At 38.6% G+C, this 25,618-nt stretch overlaps 1 protein-coding gene across 4 annotated transcripts in view; it reads right to left on the bottom strand.

The window, feature by feature from the left end:
* Smarca2 (SWI/SNF related BAF chromatin remodeling complex subunit ATPase 2) overlaps nucleotides 1-25,618 on the bottom strand; it is a 173,749-nt gene that overhangs the window by 88,235 nt on the left and 59,896 nt on the right. For all 4 annotated transcript variants that reach the window (XM_090329694.1, XM_090329697.1, XM_090329696.1 and 1 more), the window contains exons 10-19: nucleotides 24,615-24,668; nucleotides 18,314-18,444; nucleotides 17,704-17,761; nucleotides 15,459-15,559; nucleotides 14,171-14,318; nucleotides 12,216-12,379; nucleotides 10,814-10,880; nucleotides 10,057-10,167; nucleotides 7,234-7,476; nucleotides 5,626-5,739 (exon numbers count right to left, since the gene is read on the bottom strand). In XM_090329694.1, coding sequence (XP_090185820.1) covers nucleotides 5,626-5,739; nucleotides 7,234-7,476; nucleotides 10,057-10,167; nucleotides 10,814-10,880; nucleotides 12,216-12,379; nucleotides 14,171-14,318; nucleotides 15,459-15,559; nucleotides 17,704-17,761; nucleotides 18,314-18,444; nucleotides 24,615-24,668 — 1,191 coding nt within the window. The remainder of the gene's footprint in view (nucleotides 1-5,625; nucleotides 5,740-7,233; nucleotides 7,477-10,056; nucleotides 10,168-10,813; nucleotides 10,881-12,215; nucleotides 12,380-14,170; nucleotides 14,319-15,458; nucleotides 15,560-17,703; nucleotides 17,762-18,313; nucleotides 18,445-24,614; nucleotides 24,669-25,618) is intronic.

The following is a 25,618-nucleotide window of genomic DNA, read 5'->3' as shown; positions in this document are numbered from 1 at the left end:
TGGAGAGCAACACACACACACACACACACACACACACACACACCACTCAAAATCCATTCATCTGGGAATAAGGAAACCCATGAGGCCTCACAAATAGCAAAAAAATAAATGAGTCAGGTAGCAAGGATGAAAAGACAATCAGATATCTACTGGGGATGGAGATTTGTGCCTATGCTTCCCTTGAGATAATTTAAGTATGTGGATTATCAAGCACATATTACATATCAAGTACCAGTGTTAGTATATACATCAACGTAGCTTTTTAAATGTTCTTTTTTCCATATATTTTTATTGTAATTAATAGAAGGGTTACATTATATTCACCAGATAGAAGGTGCATTACTTCACGAACATTGATACCCTTTCTCATGTCTTGGTCCCCATTTCCCTACCTCCACCCCTGTTAAATGTTCTTTTTGATAGGTGCAGTCCTAGAGATTGAACTCAGAGATCTGTGCTTTGTGCTTTTTTTTTTTGGTTAGTCGTGGGGCCTGGGTACTGTATCTGAGCTCTTCGGCTCAAGGCTACCACACTACCCACTACCCCTTGAGCCACAGTCTCACTTCCAATTCTGGTGGTTAACTGGAGGTAAGAGTTTCACAGACTTTAGTGCCTGAGTTTGCTTTGATCCTCAGATCTCAGCCTCCTGAGTAGCTAGGATTACAGGCATGAGCCGCTACACCTGGCTGCGACTTGTACTTTCTAAGCAAGCCCTTTGTCACTTGAGCCATTCTCCCAGTCCTTTTGATTTTAGGTTGATTTTAGTCTCATGTTTTTGCTCAGGAAGGCCTCTGACATATATTGCTATATCCAGCCTAATTAAAAAATATTTTATTTTAATTTTTATTTTGAACAAAACAGAGTGTCACTCTGCACCCCCAGAGAGCTTCCATACACATATGTGTATACCTACATATTCACAAGTGCACTGGAGACGTGGGCCCTAAAATATTTGAATGCCTGGATCCTTCATTCTGCTTGGTTAGATGATTTTGCCTCCTAGTGCATGCCAATATTTGGTTTGAGCAGACCTCATCTCCAAGGCCAAGTTTATCAATCTTTCACAACATATCTCATCTCTGGAGTCACCACTTTCGCCTGGCCTTAGCACAGAACAATGCTTGCAGAAATAAACTAATAGATATGGATGATGAAAAGGAACAGACTCTATGATCCTAATACAACATAGAGACCAACAGGGCTGAGGTGAGAGAAGCTGTCATATAGTGGTACCAACTGCAACACCAGCTCCCAAAATGTCATGGCACCTGAATACAGTGTGAACATAAAAGTTCCTCCAGATAAGCCAATGATACAGATGACGAAATTGATGGCTTCTTAATAAGGATGATTTTCCCCTCATGTAACAGGCTGTAAGAACTGGGAATATTCTAATTCAGATTATATGTATAATTGAGGTGCTAACCTCATGTACATGGTAATAATTTGTTCCACTCTATGCCAAATTTGGTTCCTATATGTAAGCATATGTAGTGCCTACATTAGCCAAGAGTCTCTTCTCATAGAACCCTGTATATGAATTTGAGCTTTATTCATAGTTTCTGACCACACACTTTTGTCCACTTAAAATTACCATTCCTAAAGAAGGGAATGTTGAACCTTGAACTATTATGGTCCTTTAGCACATTGTGAACTGAGAGTCTATGAGAAGATGATGCAAGTTATGAAAGTCTTAGCTTTTCTACCCATAGCATGATAGGAATGACAGTAGTAATTATATTAGGAATTCCAAACTTTTATATAATAAATACAATCAACAAGTTTTCTTTTGCCAGTCCTGGGGCATGAACTCAGGACCTGAGCACTGTCCTTGGGCTTTCCTCAAGGCTAGCATTCTGCCACTTGAGTCACAGTATCACTTTTGGCTTTTCTACATATGAGTTACCTAGGAATCTAACCCAGGCCTTCGTGCATGCTAGGCAAGCGCTCTACCACTAGGCCAAATTCCTGGCCTCTAATCAAAGACTTTTAAAAATATGAATTGTATTAAAATCAGGATTGGTATTAGGGAGGCCAGCCTTTGATTAACCTCACACATTGTTTACATATTTTAAGATACCTAGGTATCACTATATGAATAGTTAAATTGCATGGTTTGTTCTTGATAAAGGAATTAACAAAGGAAAAGTGTAAGTACAGCTAAATGAAAGATCAATATTCTTTTATATTAAGTTGGCATATATAATCCTTTTTCTATAAATGGGTGTTCTTTTCTGAGTATAAGGAATGGATTTTATGCCAGCAGGTATAGGGCTAGCACAGTACAATTCCTTTGGTCATTAGGTGTTTCAATAGCTTAGTATTTAGACTAATTTTCCTCTATAGTAGCCAAATTGTACCCTTTTTATATACCCATTTTAGTTTTGTCTGAAGAAGTACATGTGAAGATGTAAAACTAAAGTTTAAAGTCAGCACATCTATTAAAACAATTGAAAAAATATATCTAAAAGCTGGAATTCTTAGAGCCTGCTAGAGGTATTAAAAAAGCAGTGCACAGAGTGTAAACCAATGGGGAAGTTTCTTATGAAGTCCTGGGTACACTGTGTCAAGTAGCCTTCTTTCCACGTGCACACTTACATGAAACAAAAGTCAAGGTCCACACAAAAGCTATGTACAAATGTTTACAGCAGTTGTATCCAAATCATCCCAAACTAGAAATCCAGATGTTCCTCAGCTCCAAATAAACCAACTATGATAGGTTCATATAACAGAATAAAATTCAGCCATAAAAATGAATCAACAATGGCTATGTGCAAACACTTGGATGACTCTCAAACTCATTATGTAGAATGAAAGGCACAGCACTCTCTGATTCCACTCATCTGGCACTCTGGAAAAGGCAAAGCTTTTGGGATGGGAAGTAGATTAGCAGGTCATATGAGACTAAGAGTAGAAATAGGATTTGATTAAAATTGTAGCACCAGGGGTGGTTGTGTAAGGAATTGTTCTGTAGTTTGTGAACATTTGTTAAAATTTCTAAAACTAGACACTGAAAGAAGTAAATTAAAAACAGTATTGGAAAAGAACCAGCGATTGCCATGTATGTATGTAGTCTTTCCAACCATCAGCCATGCTTCATTCCTTTGCAGACTCTGTATATACGAATCAAGTATCCACAATCATTATTTGTGACCATAAGGCAGGGGATGACAAAAGAAATCCTCAAAGATAACCCAAAACTGCCAACTTTTCCCAGGTTTTAAAAAAAAAGTCTAACAAGGCAGGAAAAGTACAGAAGGAACACTGGGCAGGCCAGATTAGTAATAGTCACATATATGCACAAAATGATTCATCTCTCTCCATCTCACAGGGTTTATTGGGTCAGAGACATGGAAAGGCCGTAGCAGATATATGAGTAGAAATTATGAGCACAATAGTGGTAGCTGCTGGTACTAGGTGAGTACTTTCTGCATGCTTTCCATGGTGGTGTTAGCACTTACTCCTCACAACAACTCTGCAAGGCTATATTCAATATTTTCCAGTTCACTGATGAGAATGAGAGGCCTCTTTGGGTTATATGACTTGCCTAAGTTCATACAATAAGATAGAGAGAAACATCTGAGGACCTATGCCCACCAATGATAAAGGCCATGCCTACCACAAGTCTCCAGAAAAACATTATGGATACCTTAAAAGGTATGAGTACCTATAAAAGTATCCATAGACATTACCACCAATACAATACTATAATTATGAATACAAGTACATTTATATAGAGGCCTTATTTTTGAGAATATATACACAAATATACACACACACACACACACACCCTTCAGGAGTATACAGGAAGCTTTCTTGTGGAAATCACCAGAGAGTTTTGTTGTTTTTGTTTATCATGGGGCTTGAACTCATGGCCTGAGAGCTGTCATTGAGCTCTTTTGTTCAAGGTTAGTGCTCTATCACTTTGAACCACAGCTCCTCTTCCGGTTTTTGAGTACTTGACTTTCTGTCTGGGCTGGTTTCGAACCATAATCCTCAGGTCTCAGTTTCCTCAGTAGTGCCACTGGTGCCTGACCATGAGTAAATATTTTATTGAAGCAGACAATTCTTTTTTTTCAATTTTTGGAATATTTACTTTTTGTTTTTATTCTACATTTTGTTTTTAATCATATATATTATCTTGAAGCAGTTGTACAAAGAAGTTGCCATTTAACAAAGCAGTTTATGAATATAGTATATCTTGATCAATGGCAACCCTTTTGATATGTAATATAATTGACCACTCCCAAAATCCTTACTTTGCAAGTTTTGGGGGGGGGGTCTATAATAGATTTTCTTAAAGCCAGGCATACTTAAGCTGTTTTGGAAAGATCTCTCTGTATTATTGGCCTTGGAAATGAATAGTAAACCAGGAAGTAATCTGAGGCAGTCAGATTACCAGGGTACCCACATACCAGTTTACCTACCAGTAACTCAACACCACTGTGAAAAGAAATGGTGTTACCCAGAGACTCAGACCACAGGAAGTCAAAAGCAGTATCAACAGTACACAATCTCCAGGATATAGTCCCTAGCAAAGTAACATTCTTATATATCTAGACTTTTATTAGGATAAAACCTAAGTATAAAGCCTCATTTGGAATTTTTGAGGAGTAACTAATGAATAGGGGATTAAAGGCTAGAATTCTCTCATAGCAAAATGTTCAACTATATACACTATCTTGCCAACTTACTCTTTAAAATGAACAGGATGGATAACTCTGCCCCCCAAAATAGTTGTTACCAAGAAAAACCACAATCATGCAAAAATAAGATGCTTCTGAAGTGGCTCATCTAAAGAAAATCAAATAAAAATATCTCATGCAACAAATTATATACAACTTAGATTCAAATTAGTAAGGTTCCAAAATATGCTCAGCGATATAAAAAAGAACTAATACTCAAATATAATCTAGAACTGTGCAGCTAAGGGCTCAAAGACATTTGAAAGCAGTAAAATCTCTTTCCAAAGACTTGCCTGAAAAAAATTGTTTAAGTGATCACAGAAACTTAATTCTTGTGGCATAAAACAAAAGAAAAATGTATTCTAGAATAGCTAGCTGATATCTCTGTAATCTCTATATCTCACTATAAGAATGATGATATTATGAAAACTACATGTTGAATAAAGTCTCAGGAAACCTAGCAGATGTTTTCTCTGCCCTTCAAATTCCTGAATACCTACAATAGTGAATGCAACAAACAACAACAAAATCCTAAAATGAAAATATATTGAGGGGTTAGAGGAGTGGCTCAGGTAGTACAGCACTGGGTAAGGAATGAAAGTGTCAGGTACCAAGATTAAGTGCCAATCTCAGACAAAAAAAAAAAAAGAAAAGAAAAGAAGTAAAAACATATGGAGCTCAGAGAACTGAATAATTTTATAAAATTTTCTGAAAAGCTTTTAGAAACCAGGATGAAAAATTTCTGTGAATTTCTTTTTCCTCTCCAGCTCTATCAAACACAGAAGCACTTTAGGCTATTTTCAAAATAGCTGTAACTAAACTATAAGCCTGCTATTTTAGAAACACAATTTCAGGGGCGAATACTTCAAATATACTTGTAGAGAGCAATTCCCTCTGCCCCACTCTCCCCCCAACCCAAACTTTTGAATGCACAACATACTTTTTCTGGAAGCTGAGATTCAACTTCTTTCTTCAGTCTCCTCAGTAAAAATGGTCTCAGAACCTTATGCAGACGCCTGATGATCAGTATAGTTTCTTCTTCATTTAAGTCCACCTATGAAAGAACCTTAGATCAATTTGATTTGATTCTTTTTTTTTTACAAAATAAGTACGAGTCACATAATAAGGTTCTATGCTATACTTATTATGTATGGATTATACTAGACAAATCTTGCATGCATTAAAAAAGTAGGCTTTATGGCAGTCACCTACAGGCACCCAAATTCTCTTCATACTTGCTTAGCAAGGGAGGAATGAAATGACATCTAAATGGGTGTCTTAATGGTTAGTTGAGTAGAAAGTATCCAAAAACCCAATTTTTGTTCAGTAATGTTAACAGTCCAGTTTTATGGAATCTGACTGGCAATGAAGAAAGACTAGAGATTAAGAGAGAATGGGAGAAAAGTGAATGTGTTCCGACTTAAGCTGAAGCCTTAAATTAGGCCTGTGACTTTAACTGACTCTTACAGAGAGAGAATGAGGGGACTGGGCCTTGAGCATGAAAAGCCCTATTTTATGCTGGTAGATCTTTAAGTCCTTCTACTTCAAATCCTTTGCTTTTCTTTGAACCCCTGCTCTTTTAAATGTATAAAATCCCCTTTCCTTTCACCTTCCTCTTTTAACCTCTAGGGGGCAGAGTTGGTTGACATTACTTTCTAGAAATAAGCAAGCCCAATTAACTATTGACAAATGCAAATGTGCCCATAAGATACCGAAAACTAAAAGTCCAGAGAGTTCAAACATGTATTTTCCTAATTCATTCCTTGTGCTTTTCAATCTTATGGTTAAAGGATACAAATCAACATGGCATGTTACCATTTCATTTCATGCAATGAACCATAACTTCCTTTCAAAGAGACGGCACTTGAAGAAATAATAGCAACAAAATAGGGAAGGGAAGGGGAAAAACAAGATGATTGGAAGGGGGGGGACTGGGAGAAAAACATTAAAAAGGGTATCAATGTACAAGGAGTAATGTACCCACTACCTGATGAATGTAACTGTAACCCCTCTTTATATTACCCAACAATAATATACAATAAAAAAGTTATGCCAGATATTAATACACACATGAAATAGAGATTCTCACTAGAACTTGAAAAGCCTGTGTGCAGACAATTAACATAAACTAGGTCAGATTTACACACAAACCCTGTGTGGAAATATTTTAAAGGAAAGTTTATAATGAGGAAAGATTTGTGTTGGGGTTTATATTCTTTTGGTTGAGTTGTTCTGCTGAAATTAGTTCAACAAACATCTCCATGTTCTTCCTCCTATTCCTGCTGTAGTTAAGGATTTTAATGGTTAGGAATATTCTCTAGGGTCCTGGGAAATATATTGGCAAGAAGGATCCCATACAAGGTTCACAGGGGAAAATAATTCCTGGATGGGGCTGTATCCATCCATAGATCAATTTCATAAGAAAGAAGAACTGTAAACCACCCAGGGAGGTGGTAGGGCTCCTGTAGCTCTACTGATTTTTAGCATCTAGCCCTCTGGTTTTATTCCATTGTCTTGCAATAAAGAAAAACAAAAGTTAGACCAGTACCCTTTCACCAGTCATGGCAAACGGAGCATTAAACCACTGCTCAAATGTGCTGCAGCTCTTAAAAATGGTAGGGAGGAGGAAGTTGAGGAGGGCCCAGAGTTCAGGGAGCTTATTCTGCAATGGCGTCCCAGTCAAGAGGATTCTTCTAGGGGCCACGTAATGAGTGTTCAACACCTGCGTCAGCTTGCAGTGATGGTTCTTCATCCGGTGGCCTTCATCCACTATCATGTATTTCCACCGAATCTGTAGCATGAAACATCATGGCATGATGAGCAATAAGAAAGTACAATTCCTTATGAAAGGCAAGTGTGTGTGTGTGTGTGTGTGTGTGTGTGTGTGTGTGTGTGTATGTGTGAGTGTGTGTTTGTACACGAATCAATTTTAAAAACCAATACATCCCTTGCGTGGTGGTATGTGAAACATCATGTTAAATCAGCAGTGGTCCTCCAAAACCCGCAGTGATTTTCATCTTTTTTATTTTTTGTGTTCCAAGTCACTATTTTACAAAGAAAGGAAATTGGGCCCACAATAAAATGGCTGACCCTGTCTAAATTTCCCAAGTCTCCATCCAATGCTCTTTCTACTGTGTTGTGACAAGTGCTCAAGATTTCAGTGCTATGCTTTCTGTCCTGGCAGGAAGAACAGGATGTAGACTGCCAACCACAGAAGCTAACCCTTGCTTGGGCAGAATGGCACCAGCGAGTGCGAAACGAGATCCTTTTAGCTTCTTGCCTTCTTTTCTGTTACCCTGGCGGCCTATTACTTTTATGGCTCAGTTCAATGTTGCTTTTTCCTTTTGCTATGTTTTGTTTGAACTGGTCACTGACATTAAAAAGTTGGAATATCTATATAAAAATTGGAGAATTCACATTCTTTTTCTTTAAAAAAAAAAATGAGAGCAAACAACCTGCCTCCCTCAGTTCACACACATTCCTAACTTGCCAGATCCAGGACCCTTGTTCTATGTAAAATAAAACTGCGATCACTGGCAGGTGATGTAATAACGTGTTTCTTTTCATGTATACTACAAACATTAAACACAGCAAAGCCCATCCATAGCAATAGCATTTAAGACATCGCATATGCTCATGGTAGTCCTCTTTCCTAAGGCTATATAGGCCCTTTCCTCCCTCAAATGTTACTTTTCAGCCTTCTGCTGGTTCACCTTTCAGTTATTTACAGAGAGAACAAGGGGGAATGTTCCACTAAGCCTAGACATCCCCTATATCCTGCTAGTCACATATCCCCAGCCCCTACTGCAAAGCTCTTGGAGAGAGAAGGCAGATGAGCAAAGCATTATACAGTGCTTGCCTTCCTCATTAAGAGCCCTGGTAACACCAGGGGTAAGAAATACAATCATCAGTCACGCTGGGATGTACAGGTACGAGAAACCGCCAGATTGTTTTCCTTCCCCTACCAACCTTCAAGAAAGATGTTTAAGTATATTTAAAGTTGTTCTTCCAATGGTTCCAAACTTTCCAACAGCAGCAAATGAGGCCCGCAGACCAGAATGTGCTTAAAAAAAATATATTCTAAATCGACTTTCCTGCCTAATTTAGCTTATGAAATAGTAAACAAGGAACTAGAGACCTTTGATTTTGCTACCGGGTGTACCACTAATTAGGTCTTCCACTTGGAAAAAATTATTACTCCTTTCTGTAGCTTCATTTCTCCAGTAACAAATAAAAGCAATGTATCTCGTTACCAGGAGTCTCCAATGAGTTTTGAAACACATATGCAGAAGACACGATATGAATTTTTTTAAAGAAAGTATCTCAAATGTACACACAGATTCCCATAGTAATATTGGAAACACATCATTTCTGACACTGCCAAATTCGTTTCTGAGTGTGAGGGCTAGAACACCGCATTGTTGTCAGTGCCATCTCAATTATTAAACCTCCCCTGGGCAGACATTTCTTTTATGTTATTTCCTATGATACCATGAAAGGCACTCTCAGTTCCCAGAGCAAAGGTTTAATGCAGAGATACAACAAACCCCAGAAATAGGGATTCTGTTCAATTCTGGCCATAACTTAGTTTCAGATTATAATGGTTTCAAAACACCTCAGGGTAAAAGAAATTACCAAGGAGGAAAAAAAATTAAGTTTTCATGATTTGTTTCATGAAAGACAGTACTTCCATCTTTCTATATGAACGTAATAGGAGACACCATGATATAAATAAATGGAAGGGGGAAAAGCCTCTTATTTTGTGGCTAAAGGAAAATTTAGGGCATACAAATGTGGGGACATGTAGGTCACTGAACAAACTCCTATTCAGCTTTAAATAAATAGTCACAGGAACAGCTCTGAGTAATTTGAACAATGTTTCTCCATTATTTTGCCAAGAAAACCAAAATCAGATATAGCACAAATGTCTCGGCTTGGATAAATGCTCAGATGGAGAGCCCATATGGAGAGATTCCTACTTGCCTTTGAAGAGAGAGAGAGAGGTACACACACAAGAGGAATACAGCTATATGGAGAATAACCCAGGGCAACAAAAACAATTATTTCTTTCCAAGCATATTTAGGGCTGTTGAAGAGAAAAATTGCAGAAGGAACCCAGGTGAATTTTCCTAAACAATATAAACTCACTGCCTATGATGGGATAGAGAAGAGCCCAGGATCAATCACACATTCCAAGAAAAACAAAATAACAGCGGTGAAAAAGAAAGATGGAAAACCCATGACCAAGACTGATGGAGGAAGGTACATCCAGTGATCAAATTATACTATTGAGTATAATTTGGGGAGCACTTTATACTCCATTGAGATAATCTATAATTAGAGATAAAAGAATCTTTACAAAATAGCATACCTTTGCAAGAATGTGCTTGTCTTTTATAATGTACTCATAAGTAGTCAGAAGGACATTGAATTTGCCACTTCGTAGCTGGGGGACCAGGGAACGGCGCATGGCGGGGGTACCCTGAATAGGAAGAAAAAGATTCAGATTACCCACTGGCGGTATGTGGATGTTACTTCTCCCCAGTCACAGCTCAATGGACCCATGATTCTTGAAGTTATCAGGTACCGATGTATTATCCATGAAGAAACTCCAAGCTACACCTTGACCTGTCCAGACCATACAGGAAGGTATCGCCACTCAATACTAAGGGAGAGAAAGAGAAGGAAACTGCAGAGTGCTCCTTATAGTAAGGAATCCACTGCTCTGCCGAAAGGCTCCATTTCTGGGTGAGCATGCAGCAGGCATGCGCCTGGCGCCTGGGTAATTGCCTGACTTTGCAGGAGCATTCAGCACAGTAGCAGCCCACCGTGAGCCAGTCAGCCAGCGACACGCAGGATGTGTGATATTTGTCATTTGTATTACTCTCATCAGAAACCTCGCAATATGATAATTAACAATTTTCTTCTGCATTTCACTATCTGAAAGTAATTATGGTTTATTACAGTAATCTTCTCGGGATGATTAACTCTCACTGTTTAGTACATGATGTACATGACAAAACTTTACAACCAAATACAGTTCACAGATGTGCATATGGAAATGAAGGAAATAAGGGCCTACTTTTTTTTGCTTTTTTACATTTACATACAAATACAACATTTCAAACCTTGTAAGAAATTTTCACCACAGAAGGAGCCCACTTGTCAAATTCGTATGTCCAGTTAGATAGTGTCCTATAGAACAACAAAAATAACACAGTAAAAACCAACATTTGTATGAAAGTCAGTGGTTAAAAGAGATGTTATTTTCAGACCTTGCTTTCTTAAGAGAGGCTAGGGAATATGAAGGGTCACTGAGTGCATACAAGCACATATTTATTTTAGAGGTATGGAAATAAGAGATAAGTTAGAAATAAGCCACATGGTATGACAATTTTGCTTGTGCTTCATTAAAAAAAACTTGAGGAGAAATATAGAAAAACTGGAAGCAAAAAGGAATCCTAAATTTTAATATAGTACCGAAAACAGTAATTGCTAAAGTGATTAGTGGACTTTTAAACTAGCCATATTAATTTTGAGAAAACAAGTCAGGAAAAAGAGATGACAAAACCACATGGAGATATCAAATAAACCTGTCGTGAGGGAATAAGAGGAAAAATACTGAATTCTTAAAAAAAACAAAAACAAAAAAATTCCTTGATTGTATCACCATGATCTACAAGCACAAGCAAGGCAAAAAAAAAATGCACAGTATGTATGAATTCTATGGAGACAGGTAATTCATATACCAAGGTCTGTAGGTCATCTTAACTGAGACACATTTGGAAGAAAATACACAACAAATCCTTATTTGTACTCAAGGTCCAAGTTCATATCAGCACTGTAACCGATTCCGGAGAATAAAGCTGCAATCTGACACCACAGCCAGATATGTAGCACCCCGTGAAGTAGCCCTCATTCAAAAGTACCCTCTAAAACCAAGGAGGGCACCCCAGTGCTCAAGGTACTGGAAATGTGGTGGCAAAGCTGCAGTACACACCACATACACAGTGAGGTTAGGTGAACGTAACGCTCGTACTCAGGATTTTGATCTCCACTCTCATCTCAAAGATACAATACAGATGTTCAAATATATAATCTTCTGATCACACACTTATATAAGATATATATATGCATATTTATATAATTTGTGCAGGTGTATATGCATATATATATATATATATATATAGAATGGAAGAAGGAAAACAATTTTAAATCTTACCAAAAAAATACCCGTACTTCCTGCTTTTTATGAGTCACTTCAGAGGAGCTGACAAGTGAGCCCCACTATCCAGTGTGTACACTGTATAGACAGCCATATCCATGGCTGATTAAAAATCTCTTGATCCAGTGTTTAACTAGCCATCAAGGGGACTGGAGTGGGGTGGGGTGATAAATTAAAACCTTAATTCAGATTACATGGTCCTGGGTAATCCTACTACATGCTAGGAGGTTTGCCTCACATGCTATAGGAGGCCAGCCCAGCTAGACACTCTACAACCTGCCTGTGAAATAAATGACTTTACTTACGAGAGGGGAACAATGATGAGATAGGGGCCATTGAGTCTTTTGTGCTCCATCAGATAAGTGATGAGTGCGATGGTCTGTATGGTTTTGCCTAGCCCCATTTCATCAGCTAAGATTCCGTTCAAATTGTTATTATACAGGGAAACCATCCATTCCAGGCCCTGGAGCTGAAATGAAGAGTAATTGCTTCAATTATCCAAGACCTGCACAGGTAATTAATACTAATACACCTCAAGTAAGGCTGTGACTTCTTCACTTCTCCATGCTATAGGCTGGGTTCCCCACTGCAGGAAGTGCAGGGAGGAGGGCAGGGAGAGAGACGGGGGGGCCAGGAGGGAGAGGCACCAGTGCATGGGAGAATTTAAAACATGAGCCTGTAAGCATCCGGACTGCTTGGCAGGTGCTGAGTGTTAATCAGATTTAGAAATGATGGGCTGTAACATACTGGTGGGATTTTAAGCAGCTTTGCTGCTCATCCCTACTTAGCATTTCACAGTATATGACATTCTAGAATTATAACAAATGAAGACCCAAACCCACGTCGATTCCAACCAATCTGAGAACAAAAAAACCAATGGGAGGATTAGAGGATGAACAAACCAGAAGGCAGGCTTGGCACACAGGCCACTGGCCATTAGAGACAGCTTTCCTGGTAATGAACAGCCTTCCCCTTAGGTGCCATAGTCTCGGCAAGGAAACCCCGTGACTGGGGAGCCAGAGGTAGCCTGGGAGGACATTTCTTGTCCTGGCACAGACAGAATTCCCATGCAGCACGTGCAAACTCTGCCATGTGTGCTCCCAAAGGCAGCACACTGGAAGCCAAATGCCTGGAAATGTGTGTGTCATACATTTAAAGCACAAGAGCAGTGGCACAAGAGACTCAGCTTTAGAACCCTCATGTGAGGCAGGAAGGAAAGGTGCAGTATGAATGCAACATGGTTAAACTTCTCTCCCACCCTCAATTTCCTTGCTCCATCATACTATCAAGCATATGAAGAATATGTGTGTGTGTGCGTGTGTATGCACATACAAATATCTCCATATACACATGGTAAAGTTAATTTAGCTTGCTTGCTAATAAAGTTATGATTAGAGAAATGTGAATATCCATTTGTTGTTTTAGGAGCATGTGTGTCTCTGTGTATGTGTGTGTGCAAAGTACTGGAGCTTAAACCAGGGTACTGTTCCTTAGCTCTTTTTCTTTTTTCTTCTTTTCTTTTCTTGGCTAAAGTTACTACTCTACCACTTGAGCCACAGTTCTACTTCTGGATTTTTGGTGGTTTAGTGGAGATAATCTCATGGACTCTCCTGCATTCTAGGCTGGCTTCAAATGGTAATCTTCAGATCTCAGCCTCCTAAGAAGCTAGAATTTCAGGCAGGAGCTACTGGCAACCATCTACAATGGACAGAATTCAGGTGAAGGTGAGACACCACATCTGTACTGGGAAGCAGAAGTAAGCCTGAAGAGTGATGAAGAGTGCTTGCAAAGGTGTTGGATGTCAACACCACCAAAAGTTATTTACCAGTGATCCAAAGCTAAACCTCTCATACACAAATAGAGCAACACTGAGTTTAGCATCCTGGTCAGTTAGGCTAAATGAGAAGAAAGCCGCTGGAGGTATGGCTCAAACGGGACTGGCTATTCCATTTTGAAGAAATCCACAGTGAAAATGTTCCAAACATGGAGCCAGCATTTCCAATAAAAAAGAAACGCATCCTAAATCTACAAAGGAGAAAATCGGTATGGCATATCCTAGAAAAAAGAAAGGACATGAAAGTGCTAGGAGTGAAAAATGATAAGACACTATGGGCAGATTCTCAAATTTATCAATGACATGATCTAGAATGTGCTACTACTATCTCCCAAACCTCTCGAGTATCTCCACGGTATGACAGCCTCCAGTTGAATTCAGGGAGAAGACTAGGAGTTGCCAAGAAAACACAAACACGTCAACTACCTGATAATGCTTCAGGGTTCCATTGATGAGGAGCGCGGACTGTTTCTCCACCCTCTCTGAGATGGCATGAGCCACCGTGTAGTAGGACTGAGATCCTCTGGCGCTGTACTGCATGCTGTATTCATCATCCACATCTTGTTTTGCTGTTCTGAGAAGAAAAAAGTGGAAAACCACATGGGACATTTTAGTACAGGTGTCACTTCATTCACAACAAATGGAGAGCTTCACAGAGCTGGAATCAGTAGTTTAGCACTGCCACAGGCCTTCTTGTGAAAAGAATATGAGTGGTGATCTTCACTAAGTATCGTTACTAGCTCCATTTTACACCTGAGCAACTTGAGGCTCAGAGAAGTTACTTCCTTTGCCTGGTAATGAAAGTTACCCCTCACCTCCAACCCTCAGTGTTGATTTGCAACAGAGCTGTCCAGGGCTGTTAAGGAACAAAGACAAATTCGCAAAACACTGGCCAAAGCTTACAGGACAAGTGGGATGGAATGAAGGAAGACATCAGAAGGGCAGGAAAGAAAGAAGAAAAGTAGTCTGCTGCCTTCTGTCCCTTGTTAAGGAGGCAGTATTTTACTCTATATGCAATAAGAAGCCATTGAACATTCTTAAAAAGCTTCTGTGAAGGAGCAGGGATGGGGTGGTAAAACAAAAGGCCTATAGCTATTTAGAAAGGAGGAATGTCTTAGGAAGTCTATTTCTGTTTTGTGGGGGGAAAAGCTCATCTTTTAAATTTTTTGCTTTTCAGCCGGTTTCACGAGGATGTACGATCCAGTCATAAGACAGGACAAACTGGACTGATGAGTAGGAGAAGATTTGGAGCTGGGCAGAAGAAATGCCTAGGACAAAACAGGACCAGTGATGCTTCACATTTTGGCTTTCGAGTATGTTGATGCCATTAAAAGAGGTGGAAAAGGCAGCAAAGCCATCAGTGAAGAGAGTTTCGTCAAACTTACTGGAGACAAGTGCAAGTGACAGGTGTAGAAATCCAGAAGTGATCCTGAGCTGCAGGTTGGGATCTGGGGAGGGAAGGAGAGGGGAAGGGAAAGAGAGACAGAAGGAAGGAAGGTGAAAGGGAAAGAAGTAGGGAAGAAGAAAGGAGCATAGGAGCGGGAGGAGAGGAAAGTGGAAAGAATGGAAGTGGAGAGAGAAGGATGGTGGGAGATGAGCAACACAGAGCTCTGGAGGTCAGTGTCAGGAGGAGTGTGAGCATAAGCTTGTCTCCCTCCCTTAAACAAGGTATCCTAAGAGAAAGTTCCCATGGCCTTCTCCAAGGGCTACGCACTCAATGATCTGCTTAGCATCCTTCTCAGAAACTTCTTCACTATTTGGATCCAGAAGTATTTTTTCTTCAGTTTCCTGCCTACTGGACTCTTCTTCCTCATCCTGGGGAAAGAAGAGAGATAAGGAGAGAACTATATTGCAACAAGTGAATTTATGATTGCCATTTTCTAGAAAGGGAGCAAACTGTATCCAACTTTGCAAACTGAACAGTTGTTCAAGTAATGGAATGAGAAAACAAAAAGGACCCTTAGGGATCCTATAGGTTTTTGGCGCTCAAGAATAATATGTAAAATGCATGCCAGTAAGATGTGCACTTGTTATTATTTAGTTATTCAGAGTCCCAAAGAACATATCTGCTTTTTCTTAGTAGCATTCTCTAGTTCTATAGCCTACTCTTCAAAAGTAGATATTGGAATTCTCAATATCCTCCTATATCCCCTAACAAACAACAAAACAAGGCCTTTTTCTAATCACACTGTGGACGCTTAAGGCCCCCCATGCTTACTGAAGAGGTACTGTAACTTCTGTACATCCTGATGTGTGTAGCTGCTTCATATTACACATTTCTAAGTATCCAGAAAAAAGCTCACTAATTTGCAAAGGATTTATTTCATCCTTACTCTATAGGGTAGATTATACCATATTCCAAGAAGCAATTGAAAGTGTCACTAAATATTTATTATGCCCATTACTAACTGAAAATTAAAACATGTTTAAAGGTAACAGTGCATTTGCATATCCATAACTCTCCAATGAAGAATATCAGGGTTGGAAGTTTGATCTAGTGGTAGAGTGCTTGCCTAGCATGCATGGAGACCAGGGTTCGATTCCTTGGTATGACATACATAGAAAAAAGCCAGAAGTGGTGCTTTGGCTCAAATGGTAGAGCTCTAGCCTTGAGAATGCCCAAGTCCAGTACCCAGGCTCTGAGTTCAAGCCCCAGGACTGGCAAAAAAAAAAAGTATCAATGTTAAAATCAAACTAAGGATGATACATGTCTAAGAAGGTGGGGATGGGAAAGGCAAGATAAGGACTAGCATCTCAGTGCTTGTGTGCCTTTGCCTCTTAGGCAAGAAAATAGGGAGTGAAACACCCCAAGTGTCTATAATTGTCAGTTTCCAGTTAACCAGCCTACTTTCTCTTATCTGTCCCCTACGGCTCTCTTCCTAAAGAAGTAAACTCATCCAGCAGTCCATTTACAGATTCATTCATCCAAGTAAGCAAGACATGGGAAGAATAGCTGAGAAACAAATTATCATGACCCAAAATGTAAGTGGGTTTTAAAAGTTATGCCTTATTAAACGTAATGTTTATTATATTTCAAAAGCAGTAAATGTTCACGGTAGATTAACTTAGAAAATAAAGATTAAAAAAAAAAAGGAGGGAAATGGCCAGTGTCCTAAAATCCTGGTAAGCGATTGTCAGTTTGCCTGCTTCTCCCTGGTCCTTGGTGTATGGGCTGTGGCTCAATTTGTGTCATAATTCTTCTATGCTGGTAATCACCAGGTTGAATGACAACACAGTAACAATGCTATAGCAAAGGAGACAGAAATCGCTTTAATCCTTCAATATGTATTTATTACACTAAGCATTGCATAATTGACCTAACCAATATTTTTTCATTATTTCTAAGTTACTATTAAAAGTATCCAAGATTGCCATCTTAAATACATTAAGTACTCGCTCCAAAAGACTGAGAAATGTACTTCTCTTTGGATAATGCGTATATCAAATGATTCAAACAAGAATTAGATTTAAAGAGAAATCTAGAGGGTTGATAACCTCATAAAATCATGTCCACATTACCCTATTCATCCACATCCTCAGGCCCCCAACTCCAAATGGACTCTATAACCTAAAGAATTTCACAATTTGTTAGGCAGTTAACTCTCAGGGTGAATCACTTGGAAGCAAAGGATTGCTTTTCCCAAAGTAATCCAACTTCAATTCTCCCTGAAAGCCATTTCTACCATCTCCAATTTAATGCCAGCTTCTCTTTACTTGGTCCCAAATGAATTTAGAATTTTCCAGGTCTCCCCATCAGCCAGCAGCACTCCCTGGCCATCACAGCAGCACTAGATAAGTACCACCAGAGAATTTGCAGATACTTGGGCCAATTCTCATGCAAAGGCCAATGTTGAAAGAAGAAAACAATGAACTATCTCAAGGATTCAGTTTATGTTCAAGAACTTCCAACCCCCATCAACTTTCAAAGAAGTAAATGCCAAAGAGAGATGCACACGTACCTCCTCCTCATAATCAGAGTCACTTTCTTCACTGTCAGATCTAGGGGCAACTTCATAACTAAAGGAAAGAGTTGAGAACAGGCTTAATTTTGTAAAGATTATAAAACACACTATACACAGGACACTGATCAATTTGATAGGTAAAAAATCAAAACAAATAAATATAGAGCTATCTTGAGCTCTAGAAATTCTACTCCTGGTCATCTAACCAAGAGATTATAAACCAGCATACAATAAAGCCATCAGCACAACCATTTTCACTGCTGCCCTATTCACAATAGCCAAAGTATGGAATCAGCCCAGATGCCCTTTATGGACAAATGGATCAAGCAAATGTGTTAAATACACATAAAAGAATTTTATTCATCCATTAGAAAAAAAATGATATTGTATCAATTGTCAAGAAATGGAAAGAGCTGAAAAAAAATGATTTTAAGTGAAGTAAATAATGCTCAGATTGACAAGGGATACTTATTTTCCCTTATATGCAGAAATTAGATATAACATTTATTGGGTAGTAGTTTCAAAGATTTTATTTTTAGAGATTTTACAAAGCTCACCCAAGCCTACAAAGCCAAAAGTACACGGTGATTCTGTTCTTATTCCTTACCCAGGATTCATTTCCAACCAGGCATCCAGTTGACTGGCTTTGGGTGCTTCTGGTCCAAATAGGACCTTGCCAGTTTCTGTGTGAGTCACTTTGACAGGCAGGTCACTCATCTGACTGCTTTCATCTATTGGCTAGAGAAGGGAAAAAGAAGTAAGTCACCACTGGATATGAGGATGATGTTCTTTCAGTTCTATATTTTTCAGTCTTTGCTTTCCAGCCTCTGAAAAGTTTTACTGTGTTTCATATTATCATCACCTAATGAGTCTTGGTGGGAAGGGATGCCATCATCCACTAAAGAAACTGAAAACATGGGCCTCTTGAAACTAAGGTAATAGGCCCATGTTAGGAGACAGATATTCTAGGGAGTGGGAATAAAAGGCCCACTGGAGGAAAAGAAAACCAGCAAGGCCAGTGAAGTAACACTGACAGTCTTAGATCCCACACATGCATTTCTTTGATCAGTGGTAAGGTACAATACTGAGTCTGAGTCAGATTCTTCAGTATTCCTGGGGGCCTGGTGAGTTACCCTGACCTCAAAATCCAAAAGTTTGGTAGCCGTCATGCCACACAAGTGGAAAATTCAACACCTGATCTCATGGATGGTCACAGTCAAAACATAAGCATACTAAAGTAATGTATAAAATCATCCTTAGATAGTATGTAGAAGGTGCTCATGAAATATAAATGAAGTGTATGCTCAAACTCAGATCCCAGCCCCAAGATATCTCATTATAGCTATGTAAATATGCCAGAATCCACCCCATCCCCTCACATAAAAACCCTCCAAATCTGAAACACTTCTGGTTTCAAGCATTTAGGCTAAAGGACAGTCAACTTGCAGCTTTCTTCTTGTACAAGGTAGGCAGAGATTATTTGGGTTATTTGGAATTAACATCTTCTCAATCTCCATGAAATAACCACTGGAAAACCATGATTTTAGTGAGAAGAAAAAAGACACTGTAGCTGACACAACCTAATTCGTGGCTGATGTGGCATCTACAGAATCAGGGTGGTTTATCTAAAACCAAACTACCAGGAATCTAACTTTATCGGTATATATAAGAGCATGACAAAGACAATAAAAAGGCATGGCTTAAGCATAACCCTCATCCCAAAACCAGACAGGGACTCATCAAAGAAAGAGAACCATAGACCCATTTCTTTGAGGAACAGAGATGCAAAATTTCTCAACAAAATACTAGCTACTCAGCTTCAACAACTCATCAAAAAAATTGCACATTATGACCAAACAGGATTCATCACAGGGATGTAAAGCTAGTTCAATATACGCAAGTCAATTAATATAATTCAGTACATCAACAGGAACAAGGACAGGAATCATATGATCATCTGAATAGATGCAGAAAAAGCATTTGACAAGATCCAGCACTCCTTCATGCTAAAAGCTCTGGAGAAACTAGGGATCCATGAAACATTCCTCAGTATAATAAAGGCTGTGTATGATAAACCTACAGCTGGCATTATACTTAATGGTGAAAAGTTTAAACCATTTCCTCTAAAATCAGGAACAAGACATGGATGCCCACTTTTTCCACTCCTCTTTAACATAGTATTAGAATTCTTAGCCAGAGCAATAAGGCAAGAAGCAAGCATAAAGGGGATCCAAATAGAGAAGACAGAAGTGAAGCTTTCCCTCTTTACAGATGACATGATACTGTATTTAAAGAACCCTATAGACTCCACTCCCAAGTTACTTGAGCTGATTCAAAACTCAGGGCATAAAATAGCAGGGTATAAAATCAATGGCTTTCCTGTATGCCAACAACAAGAAGAGTAAGGCAGAAATCAAGAAAGGAACTCCTTTAAAATAGGCTCAAAGAAAATTAAATACTTAGGAATTAACTTATCTAAGGATGTAAAGGACCTTTACAACCTGAAAAAGGAAATTAAAGCAGAACTAAGGAAGTAGAAAAACTTCCCATGCTCCTGGATTAGAAAAATTAACATCATGAAAATGGCAGTCCTGCCAAGAGCTATCTACAAATTCAATGCAATAACCATCAATATCCCAATGTCATTCTTTAATGAAATAGAGGAAGTAATCCAAAAATTCATATAGAACAATAAAAGACCCCATAGAGCAAAAAAAAAAGTCCTTAGCAAAAAGAACAGTGCTGGAGGATTATCAGTAACAAACTTCAGACTCTATTACAGAGCTATAGTAATCAAAACAGCTTGGTACTGGCACAGGAATAGGCATGAGGACAATGGCAGAATTGGTTAAGCACCTGTAGAAAACTAAAGCTGGATCCTTTTATATTACCCTGCACCAGAATTAATTCCAAATGGATCAAAGACCTTGAGGTAAAAGCAGATACCCTGAAAACTTTACAGGAAGGAATAGGAGATATACTAGGACTCCTTGGCACAGGTTGAAACTTTCTTAGAAAGACCCAGAAACACAACAAATTAAAGAAAGTTTGGACAAATGGGACTGCATTAAACTTCAGAGCTTCTGTATGGAAAAGGACATACTTAGCAAGTTAAATAGAAAGCCTACAGAGTAGGAGAAGACCTTCACTAGCCATACAATAGACAAGGGCCTCAGATCTAAAATACCTACAGCTCAAAATACTGAATCACTCTAAAACAAATCCTCAAAGAAACAACCATTCCATTAAAAGGTGGGTTAAAGACTTAGAAACTTATCTGAAGAGGAAATAAAAATGGCCTATAGAAATGCTCAATATCTTTGGCCATACAAGAAATGCAAATCAAAACAACTTTGAGATTCCACCTCACTCCAGTTAGAATGGCCATTATCGATAAATCTAATAACAACAGATGCTGGCGGAGATGTGGCCAGGAGGGATCATTACATTGTTGGTGGGAGTGCAAACTTGTTCAAGCACTATGGAAAGCAGTATGGGGGTTCCTCAAAAGACTAAACCTAGAACTCCCTTATGACTCAGCAATTCCACTACTTGGCATTTACTCAAATGTCCAGAAACAAGGGCATACTAAAGCTACTAGCACAATAATGTTCATTACAGAATTATTTACCATAGCTTATGGAACCAATCCACATGGATGGAGAAAATGTGGCATTTATACACAATGGAATTCTATGCTGCCATCCGAAAGAATGACATTGCCCCATTTGTAAGGAAATGGAAAGACTGGAAAAAAAATCGTATTAAATAAAGCAAGCCAGACCCAAAGGAACATAGGCTCCATGGTTTCCCTCATTTGTAATAATTAGTACACATCTAGGACTCTCTTAGCAGAGGATCTTAGCTCAAAAGCTATGTACATATGGTTATACAGGATGAGACTAAATGAACTCTAGGTTATGAAAACAAGAGTGTTATCTTTGTGATTGTTGTTTTTAATGTACTATGTGAAGTTATTTTTCTATTTTTTCCCACTTAAGGTTAATCTCATGTGGTTACTGTATCTGACTTTGTTACCTGGTATATTGTATATACGTTTATCTGTTTATTTGAAATAGGGAAGGAAAAGGGGTAAACAAGATGATTGGGAGGGGGTAGGGCAGAAAAGGGGGACAAAAACATGAGAAGAGGTATTAAGGTTCAAGAAATAATGTACTCAGTACCTGATGAATGTAACTATAATCCCTCTACATTAATCCAACAATAAAATATAATTAAAAAATAAAAGGCCTGGATTATTTGAAACCTAGAAAATTAACCAAAGCTGAGGTGAATTTTCATTTCTAAACTATATGAAAAGTAGTTTGTTCCAAACATTAAGACAAAAAGTGAAATTGCAGTGGTGATGTGTACTTAACCTACTCTAGAGAACAAATTGTCTTTAAAAGATCTGAAATTGGCGCAATCCTATGTAAAAGAATGCTACTGATTATACGGCAGATGATTTCTAGTAGCAGATCCCTAGGTATGATGCTTAGAAATGCTACATTTGTGAATGCTTCAAGTTATATATTTCCTGGAGAGTAATAAAACAGAATGTTTAGGCAATTTATTATTTCAAAGAATTTTTCTTAAATGATTCTTAATTAGTTTTGTGGCAAAATAAATATAGGAAACACTATCAGCTGTAATTAGGATTACCATATAATTTACTGTTCCAATTAAGCAGAAAAAAATGTAATAGCAAAAGCAGTATGAAAGCTTCATTCTGCAACTTATAGGCCAAAAAGAAAAGGAAAAAAGCTGGGTGCTAGTATCTCACACCTATAATCCTAGCTACTCACCAAACTGAGAACTGAGAATCATGGTTCAAAGCCAGCCCTGGTAGAAGGGTCCAATAAACTCTCATCTCCAATAAACTACTCAGAAAAAAGCTGGAAGTGGTGCTATGGCTCAAGTGGTAGAGCCCTCATTGGCTTTGAACTAAGGAAGCCCAAGGAAAGAACCACAGATTTCAAGTCCCAGGACAAGCAATTAAAGAAAGGAGTGGGGAAGGGAGGGAGGGAGGGAAAGGGAGGGGAGGGGAAGGGGGGGAGGGGAGGAAAGAAAAATGAAAAAAATCCTGAACCCTTGTCCTTCTTTCCCCCTACTTCTTTCAACCAAGTCCTGTCAAGAGAAGGAGCCATGTATTAACAATTATTCACACAAATAACCTTAAGAAAAAAGGCTTTCTCTATACTATCATTTTTTCCCCTTGTATGTAAGCCATAGCAATGGTTCCAAGCCCCGTCACTTAGCATATCTACACTACACATCCTCCTGGTTCACATGAATGGTCAATTTATACATTCACAAGATAAAGAAGAAAATCTACCATTTGCCATCATTTTCCTTAGAAGGAAATCATATCTTATTATCTTAAACTACTGTATTTAATAATACAGTTGTTTTACTGCAAATGCCATGTCTCAAAAAAAGTCAGAAATCATTCTGGCTGGAATTAGAACTTTGGCAAAGCACTAAATGGGCACAGAAGACTAATAATAACATTATTTCAAAACAAACTGAACAAGATGTCCACTTTTCAAACTTCTACCAACAGAAATCGCATGTGTGCAAATTAAAGGGGCGGGGAATGGGGTGGGAATACTGACCACAGGTTCAAGATCAATAGTTCATTTTCCCAAGAGATAGGAGCACAATTACACAAACATGTGTGTGCTCACTGCTGACTGAGGGGCAGCATGCCTAGGTAAGGCTGAGCTTTGGCAAATGGGGAGTCAGTGCTATGTGTTCTAATATATGGTATTCTCGCCCTTATAACAGTCCACATAGGGTTTATTACATATTAGATATTTGTCCCAATCTTTCTTTCCTTGTGATGGATTATAGTGGTTGGACAACATTTATTTTCTACATACAAGAGTAGTTCAACATTTCTTCCTGCATCCATCCAGGCTGTGAGCTCATAACAGGAATCACAGGCCCAGTAACTGGTAAGGGAAGGAATGTTCCCTTGAAGCATGTTTCAAGAAGGCTTATCGGCCATGTGCTGGTGGCTCACACCTATAATCTTGGTTACTCAGGGGACTGAGATCTGAGGATCTCAGTTAGAAGCCAACCTGGGCAGGAGACTCTTATTTCCAGTAAACCATTCAAAAATCTGGAAGTGGAATTGTGGCTTAAATGGTGAGTGCTAGCCTTGAACATAAAAGAGTTCAAGCTCCAGGACCAGTACAAAATAAATACATACATACATACATACATACATACATACATACATACATACATACATACATAAATGAGGCTTATCAGAGTCTCTGAGAGACAAAAGGTGGTTTGAACCAAATTTCTTCCTGTTATGTTCCATCACTGTGCTTCCTTATGAACTACTGGACAGATCCTGGAGTGTTCTTTCAGTTCTGGTTTGTTTTCTTCCTAAATGCAATCAACAACTACATCTTTGGGACTCAGGAGACTATCCGAAATACTAGGAGAAATTTACGGCTGTGCCCATGTACTCTGTATAGAATCTGTATTGTATGACAGAAAGGTCAAACAATACATAAACATGTAGGTATGCAGACTTTTATAATTTTAAATTAGTAATAAAGGAGGCTGGGTCATCGGTCATGTATCATCTGCAGGACAAATGTAATCATGGAATCATTTTATATTCTATATAATCACAAATATATGGTTATGTGTACACTGAAAATTCTGGAATGGTATACAACAAACTTCCTATTAGGCGATTGGCAGAAAAGTAGATCACTTATCACTTTATCTTTTCTTCCTATAAATTTTCTACTATGCTAATATACTATAGTTTTTAATTAAAGATGATTAACCGTGTAAAAAATAAAATTAGGGTGTACAAGGGATGCGCTACAGGTACAACAGGGACTCCATTCTGCAGGACACAGGAGTCACGGGTATTCTCTTACCTCTCCATCTGGTCCCAGGGCAGACTCCCCTCCCTCTGCATTCTCCTCAGCCTTCTGCAAAACAGCAAGTAAGGTCAAATATTACAGTTAAATCCAGACAGGAAAGGGTGTCATGGCAACTCTTTGGTAAGTAACTATTTCACTACCACTCATCTTCAATTAACAAAGCTTAAGTGGTAATGCTATATATTTATAATTGTCTTTAAATGATTGTGCAAAGGAGTTGTCATTCAACAGAGCAGTTTACTTTTTCCTTTTTCTTTACTATCTGAAACAAAGCTTGTATTGTGTTAGCAACTTGCAGTGAGTCACAGACTGATTCAAGTCCAGCACACTAGAGATTTGTGGATTGTATCTTTGGGGACCCAAAGAGCTTAAGACATGGCAGAATCAAGAGAGCAGTCAGAATTGGAATCGTTCTTCTCATGTTTGGCATAGTGAAGACAAATCCTAGCATAATTAGCTCGACTAGCCTATTCCCTAAGCAAGTTTTCATCAACAATGAAGAACAACATTCTAAAACTGTCCATCAAAAATAAGCTCTGAGCTGCTCCTGGGTCATAAAAATGTGAAATAATACAAAATTCTGAGTTCCCTGGGTGTTTTCCACTCTACCTAATTGGCTTTCATAATACACAATATTTCCATAGTGTGTACATGGAGAAAGTACTGCAACCACAGGAAAAGTTCTGTCATCTACCATTTCTCAATATTCAATATCTCTAGTCCGCTAACCTCCATGTGCCTCAAAGAAAACGAAATGGTAAGCGAAGATTATGTCACATTTTATACAGACTCAAGAGAGTCTCATTTGTAATCTATACAAAACCATCTACAATTTCTTTCATTTACAACAACCTCTCTGACAAGTAAAATATTCTCTATAACCTGTACAGAACCCTTTTCTAAGGTTATGAATAAGCTACACTATTTCTGTGTAAATCAAATGTGGGGAATAAAACTAGTCGTTTCCTTCGTCGAGATATTTAAGAAAAATGAGTTTT

Source organism: Megascapheus bottae, chromosome 3 (assembly GCF_031878675.1).
Source record: "Megascapheus bottae isolate mThoBot1 chromosome 3, mThoBot2.hap1, whole genome shotgun sequence".
Classification (NCBI taxonomy): domain Eukaryota; kingdom Metazoa; phylum Chordata; class Mammalia; order Rodentia; family Geomyidae; genus Megascapheus; species Megascapheus bottae.
This window is presented reverse-complemented; position numbering and strand designations above follow the sequence as displayed.